The sequence below is a fragment of the Priapulus caudatus genome, unplaced genomic scaffold (genome assembly GCF_000485595.1).
Source record: "Priapulus caudatus unplaced genomic scaffold, Priapulus_caudatus-5.0.1 Scaffold116, whole genome shotgun sequence".
NCBI lineage: Eukaryota > Metazoa > Priapulida > Priapulimorpha > Priapulimorphida > Priapulidae > Priapulus > Priapulus caudatus.
In genome coordinates, this window is record NW_014577177.1 from 163,181 (window position 1) to 175,100 (window position 11,920).

Consider the following 11,920-nt stretch of genomic DNA (forward strand, 5'->3'; position numbering starts at 1 on the left):
GGTTGCCAGTGAGTTTATCAGAAGAATACCCGGCTATAGTACACGTCACTTGAGCGCTGTCGCTCTGCGGCACTTGTTTATTGCAATTGTAATAATTTCAGGGAGACATGGCGATCGTCATTTCAAGCAAACTCCTTGATCCCATTGTTAGAAGTGCAAATGTTTTGCTTTGCCAAAAGATGAGAAGCAGCTGTGAAAGTGGTAAGCAACTACACAACATGCATATATATATATATATATATTGCTGAGATATATTTTATATCAAGTTAGTGTATGCGATTGTTTCGGTCAATAGTTTGCATGGCAGCGATTTCATTGAATCGAATATGGTTACATTTTTGCAGCCCGTAATATGATTAAAGTCAGCACAGCTGTCAGATCTGCTCTTGCATCAAACAAGCCTGTCGTCGCCTTGGAGAGTACAATAGTTACACATGGGATGCCATATCCACACAACCTCAGGTTTTTATACTTGAAATTTATGATATTTTCTTTGGTTTGCTAATTTGTTTGCTGATTGTCTACGATTTAATACAAGTTAACTTGCTCTTTGAACATTGAAACGTTATTTAATTTGCAATAGCTTGTTATATTTCCATTCATGAGTGTGATGAAGGATTGCAATTTTCACAGTTAAACAACGATTAGTCTAATTACAAGTTTTAATTATAATGGGGTTCATGGGTACAAAACTGAATGGAACTTGGCCAAACTCAGTGCATTATTGCATGCACTAGGAAGCCTAAAAACAGAACATTAAGTGTAATATATAAATAGGTTTGCAGAAGTTATATAATACATATGTATGTATAAATGTGTGTGTATACGTTAGGGCTGTAACGATACACTCGCGTATTTGGTGCACCGAATATTGTTGTTGGACGATATGTATTCGTTATTTACGTCGTCATTATTCGAACGCTGACGAATACAAATAATATAAATGGAACCTACTTGAAAAAATATTTTTTAAACTGCAATTCTACGCCGATTTGCTCGAATTCTGAATGTTGTTTGCAGCTTTCCTTGTGAACGCACCTAGACTGGTACCCGTCCCTTCTCACACGTCGAGAAGGCTGGGACGTGTATCTTACTATCACGTGTAACTCACCCCATATCGAGCGTGTGAGAAGGGACGGATACTAGGGTTGCAGCAGTATACCGGTATTGCGATAATATTATCGCGGTGTAATATTTTAGAATTATCATACTGTAACCAGCTCAATACCGCGGTTTTCTTGTTGACATGTGATATACACGTGTACAGTGATGTGACGAAAATCTGGCACAGCCATGCCGCGTTTTTCGAGCCATGTGCGCGGCAGCGGCGCCTTTGATTTAAGTACAGGTCTCGATCGATCGAGAGCGCGTAGCGCTACCGCGTTTCGCTAACGTCCGCTAAAAGTTGTTTGTTAACAGACGAAAGTTGTCCGGAGGCATAGTGGACAACAACACACACATGCACACGCACGCGCACACACACACACGCATGCACGCACACGTGCGCGCACATATGCACACGCAAACACGTACGCGCGCACATGCACACGTGCACACACACACACACACACACACACACACACACACACACACACACACACACACACACGACATTACACATTTACAGCATCATCAAGTGAGTATTCGTATTCGTGAAATATTCGTATTCGCATGCATATATCGTGCGTATACGTATACGTATACGTAACGTATTCGTGACCTAGTGTACGTATTCATTACAGCCCTAGTGTACGTGTATTGAGGGGGACATGTACGTGTGTGTGCGTGCGTGCGTGATGCGTGCGTGCGTGCGAGCGTGCGCATGTGTAATAAAATCATGTCTATATGCAATGTCTATATATGTTCATCGCATATTGTTTCAGCACAGCTCAGCAAGTCGAGCACATAGTTAGGGAAAATGGTGCCATTCCTGCAACAATAGCAATACTGTCGGGAATAATACATGTAGGTATGTTCAGGACTCCCATTTCCTAACCTGTCACTTACTCCTATTAGTATTATATTATTATTATCATAATGGCTTGTTATTGCTAGCAGTAATGATATGAATTCCGTGTAAACCTAGCTACACATGCCATAAAGTCTTGTATCTATTTTAGGAATATATATGGTGTATATATAATAATAATTTTTTTTTGTTAGTTATATATTATCAAAGGTTTAAGGTCACGTGCAAATAATATACACATCTTAGCAATGACAAATTACTTGCGGTCTTTTGTACTGTATTACAGCAGTACCTGTTTAAGCACTCTTGGAAAACTAACTGAAATAGCCAGTTGTTAGGATGAAAAAGTCTGTTGGTGGAAGTGGTGTAAATGAAGTGAACTGAAAAGGCAGCATGTTGGCATAAGAATGTGTAATTTATTGTTGTGATCATTAGTTTGTACCATTTCTATGATTTATATTTAGGTTTATCAGATGAGCAGTTGACTATTCTTGCGAAGAAGGAGTGCAAGCCTGTGAAAGCTTCTATCCATGATCTCCCAGCTATCATTGCACAGGTGAGTCCCCGCCCCTAAACACTTTTATTGCTTTGAATAATTTCACAAGCCCAGCGAACATCCCTCTAACCTGTATAGATGTGTGATTGATCATATTTGGCACACGCAATACCTTGGAATGTTTATTGAGTGAAACCCTGGACGTCCATCTATATATATAAAGTTGTTCAGCCGAATTAGTCCGTACTCGCATAACTAGAGAACTCCGCAGCCTAGAGGAAAACTAAAGATATTTTCAGAATCAGCACGTCAGGGAGGTGGTTGTGGCTAAAAAAATTGTGTAAAAAGTTAAAAAGTTAAAAATTGATAATAATTCTATTCATCAATAGATGGCGGTGCGTACAGATTAACATCACGTATGTGTGAAGCCATTCTGTATACCCTGAACGGGGCAGTGGTCTAATCGCTAGAACATCCGTCTCCTACACCGGGATTCCGGGTTCGAGCCTCAGCTGGGGAACTTATTGTCCCCTTTTTTCCTTTTTTTCCCTTTACCTACCTATTTAGTATGTATTTATTTTTTACTTTTTAATTTTAATTTTTTATTTGTAATGTCTTATCTTTTGATTTCTTATTATTTTTTACTGTTTGGGATGGGATGGGATGGGATGGGATGGAATGGAATGAGATGGGATGGGATGGGATGGCATGGGATGGGATGGGATGGGATGGGATGGCATGGGATGGGATGGGATGGGATGGGATGGCATGGAATGGGATAGATGGATGGATGCATGGATAGATAGATAGTTAGATTTTTTTTGATATTTTTCTTTCAACCAAGCAGTCACCAACTGAGTAACGCCACTGATTTCCCCGGGCAACGCCGGGTATCCCGCTAGTTCACTATATGTTCGCATCGATGCAGTTGTACAAGTCACAGTTTTACTCGGGCTTTTTTCAGAAAGGATATGGTGGCACGACAGTGGCAAGTACGATGTATGCGGCGGCGAGCGTGGGCATTCCTGTCTTTGTCACCGGCGGCATCGGGGGCGTCCACCGTGGAGTGGAACACAGTGAGTCTGAGTGAGAGTGTGGCAGTGATGAAAACACTGGTATTAACATGCATTCCTGTTTCTTTTTTCAATTGCTTTCATGGCACATACAATGATGATGAAATGAATTATCTAAGCAATGTGATTGTTATTTTCTTCTGTATCAGCATTATTAACATGCATAAATCACATGTGAAATGTGTACATTGATAAACCGCCCCTGGTGTCATATCTAGATGTTTACAAGTTCACACATTACAGCAATGGACATCAGCACAGATTTGACTGAACTTGGAAGAACTGAGATAGCTGTCGTATCAGCTGGCGTAAAATCGATACTCGATATTGGCAGAACACTGGAGTACCTGGTGAGATGTGTATCTTACTACGTAAATAAAACTGGATGGGGAGGGGGATTATCAATTAATATGTAGACAGAACACTTGCTAGTACAGTACGTGCTGAGATGTATATGTGATGTTATATTCTAAGTGCACTTCAGTACATTTTAGGAAGAATCATGTGCTATGGAAAACTGAAAAGGAAACGTGCTGAGATGTACATGTGATATTGTATTCTAAGTACACTACAGTACATTTTAGGAAGAATTATGTGCTATGGAAAACTGAAAAGGAAGCTGACACTTTTCCTGATGTACACTGCACTATTCTACAGGAAACTCTGGGCGTCTCTGTCATCACATATGCCGAGGACAAGGAGTTTCCGGCGTTCTTCACCCGTAGAAGTGGTTTCCAGTCTCCCTACAATGCAGCAACAGCGGAAGCAGCAGCTGAACTCATATGTAAGTTATATCAGCAGTAAATAATTGCACAATTTTGTGATTATTTACCCCTGGTTGTATCTACACGATTGCATCGTTTTCATCGCTGATTGTTCTCACTTCTATTCCTGTTATAGCTCTCCACATCTACGTTTTATATCGGTGCACACTGGCCTATTAATATTTCCTTTTCATATCATCAACCAACTAAAAATTATTGTTATCGCAAAAAGTCTTATTAATTAGTGAGTGTGTTTCTCTGGGATGGCGGTACATTGCTTGTCTCCGCTTCGTATCAGTTTCCAGCTTCTCGCTTGGTCTTCGCCGTGGCGTCCTTGTTGCCGTGCCGATTCCAGAGCAGGATGCTGCATCTTCGCAGCAGGTAGAGGATGCTATTCAGCGAGCGTTAGCTGAGACGAGGTGCGTAAAGTTCAAAGCTTGATGCAAGACACGGTTGCGCGTCGGATCCTGACTGTGACAGTCGTATGGATGCTCAATATATTATGTATTCGTTGCAGTCGAATTTTTGTTTAATAATACCAGAAGTAGATAATATAGGGAAGGAGTGTGACTTCAATAAACATGGGGAATTCGTCATTTACTAGCCTTAGAATACCTACGATTTACTACGCGTAACTCAACCAACTTGAGCTCAAATCGTACACAGTACATTCGCCTAGCATCATGCAAAATCGTTTCCTCGTATACACCCGCAATCCGGAGATACAGACTAAAACGTACGACACGATTCTCCATTCTGTTGGCAGCAAACCGAATCCATAACCCGCCTAACTTGAAACAATAGGCAGCTAGCTACTAACGACTCTTGCGCACTCTTGTGCTCTTGGCGATGCGGTGTGGCTCGCTGGGAGATTGGAGCTAGAGCTGCTGCTGATTGCAGTGGGCGTGCGTGCGTGGGTGGTAGGCTTAGATACAAATATCTCGAAAAATGGCCTAAATATTTTTCCGGGAATTCTCCAAAAAATCTCTAAACATCTCAAAAGTTTTTCTAAATATTTCCAAAATTTCTCTAAATATCTCAGTTATTTCAACGTAATGTCTTTTAAACATATTTATTGTGCGCGAAAAAATCATTCGCCGTTTACGAATCTCTATTCGCTGGATTTCCCCGAAGCTCTGCCCACTTTAAAAATAGTGCTAGCATTGATGATTGTGGCAGTGGTATCCTGAGTGTACGAAGGGGCACTGCATGCAGTTTGCACCGCTGGATGGTTTTTCTTAACAGAAAAGGACAAACTCATCCTTACAAATCCTTAATATTTGAGAAAATTGTTTTATTTTCTAAATATCCAGATTTTTCTAAATATCCTGAAATTTCTAAATATTTCCAAAAATATCCGGATATTTGTATCTAAGCTTAGTGGGGGACATACCAGCTGTAAATAGGTCAAAGATTAGCTTGCCGAGTGTTGCGTCGATGTCCAATCTCTTAGCGAACCAAACTGCATCGCCGAGGGCACAAGAGTGTGCAAGAGTTGTTAGTAGCTGCCTATTGTTTCAAGTTAGGCGGGTTATGGATTCGGTTTGCTGCCAACAGAATGGAGAATTGTGTCTTACGTTTTAGTCTGTATCTCCAGATTGCGGGTGTATACGAGGAAACGATTTGGCACGATGCTAGGCGAATGTACTGTGTAGAATTTGAGCTCAAGGTGGTTGAGTTACGCGTAGTAAATCGTAGGTATTCTAAGGCTAGTAAATGACGAATTTCTCTTGTTTATTGAAGTCACACTCCTTCCCTATTATCTACTTCTGATAATACGTACTAATATGTTTAATATACGGACATCAGGCTTTAATTTTTAAGGGGCGCGATCGCGCTCGCGCTCCACCGCGCACCACAAATTGTGCCATGGTGCGCGCATCATCGCGCCTCATAAAAGTGGTTGAAATCGCGCACCAAAAGTATGTCTATTATGTTGAAATAGCGCTCCATAGAGTTCTCAATGTAGGGGGGTACAAAAAGGTTAGCAACACACAACAATTTGTGGTGTTTAAGTAACTGAGCGTATGGCAGAGGTACAGGTCTGGTTACTACCCTCTGGTTTATATATATATATAAATACAACTAAACAACAGCATCCAAATACAGGTACCTATACGGTAGCCACAAGTTACCTGCTCGTTTTCTACTATACGTGGCGAGAAGTGGTTTTCTGCCAACGTGAAACAGTCGTATAGGGCTGGAGGGGCTACATACGTGGCTACTACGTACAAGTAATTTGGCTAGTTTGTTGATGGATTGTGATGATATTTTGTGCTGAAATATGCAGGTACATGGATTAGAATCTCTAAGGATGGAAATCAGAATAAATAAAACAAGTTTATTTTTACATCCGATCAATTCTTTTAATAATCTGTGTGCTAGTGTTGGGTTGTTGGATGAAAAGAATGTAATCCTGACGAAGCCATTGAATGAATATGAATGATAATCAGTAGATTGACATGACATCCCAATTTTCGTTTTGGATTTCACTCTAGACTGAGGATTGGTCATGATTCCATCATCACACCCCAAGAGGCATGATGGAGAGCCCTCAAGGAGCTCTCCATCATCCCCTTTAAAGGGGGATTTTTTAGTGGAGCTCTCCATCATGCCTCTTAAGGGTGTGATTATGGAGCGTGAAAAGACCCCCTATGGTGTCCTAGGGCGGGGAGTCATTAGTAGTCCTCCTGTACTTTTCAAATCTGAAAGCCTGGGACATGTGATGTTATATAAAAGTTGTCTTCCTGTTTTTTTTTAAAAGAGAGAACAAGATCAAGGGGAAAGATGTGACGCCATATATTCTGCAAAGAGTCAACGAGCTTACTGAGGGAAAGTCATTACAAGCCAGTATCCTTCTATTTGTCTGATGTTGATTTTATGGTATATAGTATGACATATTAGTTTTATAGGTTTTGATAAACCATAATGATAAAGAAACTCCGTGTAACTTAGAGGAATACAGGTTGATACATTAAATATTGTTGTATAGATCAGGCAAATACTACACTCTTACTTGAATAAATAATTGCTATTGTTTTTTGGCATAGCAAAATTAGTTGCTGTATTTTACAACCAAAGGTATTGAGTTTGTACTTTAATCTTGCCACAAAGACATTAGTTTGATCAAGAACAATGCTAAAGTCGGAGCCCAGATAGCCTGTGCATATGCTGCAAGACAGACTCAAAGCAAGACTGCAGCAACAGTGTCAACACACAGCATTCCTGCAGTAGCCGTGCCATCGCAAAGCTTGCACCCCATGTCAACGGCCACTTCTACAAACAACCGCGCATACCCCGTGAGTGTGGTTGTAGGTGGCGCTACTTGTCATACAATGTGTCTATATTCAAAAAGATATTCACACCGCATTGGTAATATACCATCACTGCAACATGCAGTATGTGGCACGCTAAAATTAAGGGGGAAGATTCTTTGGTTATTTCGCGTCCCATGGTTTTGCGATAAGACCGTGAAAAAATATATACAATGAAAGCTTTCACTGGAATTCCATCGCTAGTGAGTTCAATTTTCAGTTCAATCTGTGCAGACCATAGCAGTTACACGTAAGATTTCTTCTACAGGCTTTACTATTTGCTGTTCAAAATCCATTAATAAGTCACTATATTTGAAGTTATGCATAATTTTGTTGACAGGTGGTAGTTGGCGCAACAAATCGCGACATAACGATCTGTGGAATAGACAGCAAAGAATTCAGGGTAAATTAGCTAGTGCCTATTGAAATTTAGGTTAAGCATATATATATATAGAGAGAGCTAGAAGAGAGAGACAGAAATATATATAAGAAATAGGATAGGACAATTATAGTAGATTGCGATGTGTAATATTGTCGCCACGCTATATGTATATTGTTTTCCCTGCAGAGAGATGGCAGCACCAATCTGTGCAAGATTCAGATGCAGCTTGGAGGTGTTGGACGCAACATTTCAGAGGGCCTCTTGAGACTTGGCAACAAACCCATCTTTATTACAGCCACGGGGAGAGAACTGACGATTCAGTCAGCTTTACGCACATCGCAGGCCTTGGCAAGTGTGTTCTGCGTACATATTACCAGTGCTATATAGAAATGACCAAGAATGGCCACATCTAATAAAAAGAAATTGTAATACATATGATTGTATTACGGAATGGAAAAAAAAAGTGTCTCACTATGTGTCACGTGTGATACTAGCAAGTATTTTCTTCTTCACAGAGTATACTATGTAAAAGTTTGATAAGCATTATAATAACATTGTAAAAAAATACCCAACAATCACCTCTATCCTGTGGTACAAAATCATCTCACTATGACCCCTAACTCAAGCTTCAATTACTTGGCAAAGGTCGGGTTAAAATAACTATTGAATGAGCTAATCAAATTCTTACATTTATCCAACAAGGATGCAAGAGGCTTGATTCACAGTGATAAGTTGTCCACGGGTTCGTATGTGGCAATACTGAACCACGCTGGTGAGTTGGCAGCAGCTCTTGGAGATATGGAAATCCACGACAGTCTCACGCCACAACACGTAAGTTATTTCATATGCAACATGCATTAATTTTATTTAATGTTTTCAATAATTTGTTTTCAATAATTTTATTATAATTTTGTGTAACCAATTAATAGCAGTTAATAGAGAGACTGGTATCTGTGATTTATGATCTAGACAGTCTGCAGCCGGATATACGCGCGAAGCGCGGTCGCGCCACCTGTTGGCGCCATTTGAGATAACTCGCTGCCCTATATTAGAATACTTTCACGAAGCCCTCTGGGTATAGGATAAAGCCGTAGAATCGGTCAATTCAGCAGTTCTGGCCATTGCAGAAGCCTTTCGGCTCTGCACGTAGGGCGAGAATAAATCCAATGGTCGTAATTGGTAATTTTTTTGCTTCGCGCGTTACGTTTTTTTCTATAAAACCGATTTCTAATTTATTTAATTTAACGCCCTGAAGTTATTCTCGTACTTATCGCGTCCCATAGATCGCGCCACGAGTCTCTCTTGGAGGCATTTCCCAGAGAATTTTGCTTAGACTGCCGCGCGGTGCAGAGTTCGACACGCTAGCGTAACTAACTTCAGTGTAGCCAACTATTGAGTGAAGGTCGGTAGCAGTCTATCCCTGCACTCGTCACTGCCCGCATCCATCTTGTCGCTCCAATCTGATGTTCTGATCTTTCCCATTATGATTATGACGATGTTAGTTACACGTCCTTCTCCTGTCACGTACGTGCGAGGTTTTTATGAACCTGTTGACCCCGCGCTCGCATCTCCTCTCTAGCCCGTTTTGCCGTTTTTTCATATATTACATCGTACCAGCCACTGGCAGCAACATCAAGCCCGCACGTACAGCACACACTGATGATCAGTTTGTTTAGACTGCATGAGAATTGCCACTAGCGGCACATTAAGACTGGTATTACATTCCACACCTACGGCTACGAATACTTGTATTACTACAAGTACATGTTACAATAATTACTACTAAGTACTACTATACTACTAAGTTACCAGCACTACTAGTACTAGTACTAGTAACTACCAGGACCGCAGGAGCTAATAGTATTAAATAGTAATTTGAGTAATAATGACTAACTCTGTTACTAGTAATTAACTTAGTAATAATGACGAACCCTAACCATAACCCTAACCTATTATATTGATATAATATTAGATTTATATTGATGTAAATGACATTGGTTTTATTCCCCATGCCATACATTGGGGCCCATATAATATTGGGAGCCATGTTCTCTATCCTTGAACCACTAGTACTACTAGACTACTACGACTAGCAAGAAACGCTCTTTGCTAGGGTTAGAATACCCCTAGGCTATACTAGACACAGGCACTTGAAGCGTTTCAATAAAATATAATGCTAACTAAATACGAAATCTATTTACTACGAAATTGTTAATGTTTCTAGTATAGGCCTACTCTGTTTCAAGAAGGTTTTCGAGGTGCAAAGGCTATATATAGACTAGGACTCGCTCCCACCTCGATTAGCCATTGAGTGACTAAGCTAAGCCGAGAGGTGCGAGAGAGTGCCAGTCTATGGGCTATAGGCGGCGGGCAGGCGGCGCACTGCTTTCCAACTCCCGTACGAGCCTCGCCATTGGAACGTTGCAAAAACGTTCCAGCGTTGGGGCGCGAAGAGCGCCGGTAGGTGTTTCCTGATTCTGACAGCCGTTTCCATTACTGGGCAAGGTTCGCGAATGTCAGAATTTCGACAGTCTTTCTGTGATTTCGCGTGACACAGCTCGGTTACGAACAGATTACTCGGTTACAGTTTTTATAACAAGTGAACACTGTTCACGTCCCAAATGTCTACCCTCTGTGTCCCCCACTAAAATTGCGGACTGTTCGCTGGCAGCTATGGATCCGTGCGCCCGCCAATTCATTCGGCGCACGGATCCATAGCTGCCAGCGCTGCATACTGTCGTAGGACGTTCCCGCGGTCGCGTGCGCCTTGCCGCGGAATTGCGCGCAAGATCTGCGCTTATAGCGCTTGGGATCAACACCTCCTTTCGGCAACGCTTCTCTAGTATCCCGTCTCATCTGGATTTCGCCACGTTAACGCATTGTGTTACAGGTGTCGATTTTCGAGGAAGAGTTGCGGAGTGCACCGATCGTCTGCTTCGACGCAAACATACCCCCCGATACTATACGCTACATATGCGATGTTTGCGCAGAGGCCAATGTTGCTGGTGAGTTATATATATAGAGTGAATATCGCAGGCATTTCTGTGAGTGTTGAGTGAGTGAAGACATTGGCATGGTCGTTTCACAAAGCACAACGAGAGGATACAATGTTTGCAGTTTGGAGGCATTGCTAAATGTACCCTGCACAAGACTACACAATTTTATCATACATCAAACTAGTCTGGGCCAGGCTCAGGTCAGACGCACACTAAATCAGAGCGTATAGACACAATATAACTAACTGTGCTAACTTGGTCCGGACTAGCGCATATTTTGACCGTGGTAGCGTGTACACACTGGGAAAATTCAGGCCCGGTCTAGTTTGACATAGGATCAAATTTAGTCTGTACGGGGTATTAGGTGACGTCATGTCACAGCGGCGGGCCAGATGCACATAGTATAATAGCGAAGATCACAGCAATACATAAACGATAAAGAAAGATGAAGAATGAAGCAAACGCACATTAATTACTATCACACTGATGATACTGGGGAGTGAATTTTTGCATACTCACAAAATTTATTTCAAAAGCGTGTAGGTACAATGTGCTCTGCTATATGTAAATACCCCAGGTAAGTAAGGGAGCGGTGAATTCGATGTTAAAATTACATCGTAGTCTGACCTAGCTTGTCCATCAGTGAAAGCCTTCTAAAAGCCGCAGCAAAAACCAATGTAATAATAACAAGTGCCGCAGAGCGACAGCGCTCAACTGACGTGTACTGTATCCGGCTATTCTTCTGATAAATTCACTGGCAACCTTATCCAGTGCACCCTCCCGCCACCGCGTTGATAGGCTTTGCTATACCGGCAGGAGTAATAAAGATATAGCTGTGTAGCTTTAATGACATCGCTATATTAACGTTATCATGGATATGCGTCGAGCGCGAGCGTAGTGGTGGTGGGGGTGGAGGGTGGGGAGAG

At 41.5% G+C, this 11,920-nt stretch overlaps 1 protein-coding gene across 2 annotated transcripts in view; it reads left to right on the top strand.

Annotated features, from left to right (window-relative positions):
* Nucleotides 1–107: 107 nt before the first annotated feature.
* Nucleotides 108–11,920, top strand: part of LOC106805533 (pseudouridine-metabolizing bifunctional protein C1861.05-like) — a 39,029-nt gene continuing 27,216 nt past the window's right edge. The window contains exons 1-14 of one of the 2 annotated variants that reach the window (XM_014807165.1): nt 108–201; nt 345–462; nt 1,884–1,969; nt 2,434–2,525; nt 3,430–3,541; nt 3,782–3,888; nt 4,196–4,322; nt 4,601–4,721; nt 7,067–7,152; nt 7,417–7,601; nt 7,957–8,019; nt 8,185–8,346; nt 8,701–8,829; nt 10,889–11,003. In XM_014807165.1, coding sequence (XP_014662651.1) covers nt 108–201; nt 345–462; nt 1,884–1,969; nt 2,434–2,525; nt 3,430–3,541; nt 3,782–3,888; nt 4,196–4,322; nt 4,601–4,721; nt 7,067–7,152; nt 7,417–7,601; nt 7,957–8,019; nt 8,185–8,346; nt 8,701–8,829; nt 10,889–11,003 — 1,597 coding nt within the window. The remainder of the gene's footprint in view (nt 202–344; nt 463–1,883; nt 1,970–2,433; nt 2,526–3,429; nt 3,542–3,781; nt 3,889–4,195; nt 4,323–4,600; nt 4,722–7,066; nt 7,153–7,416; nt 7,602–7,956; nt 8,020–8,184; nt 8,347–8,700; nt 8,830–10,888; nt 11,004–11,920) is intronic. The other variant, XM_014807166.1, reaches the window with a different exon arrangement.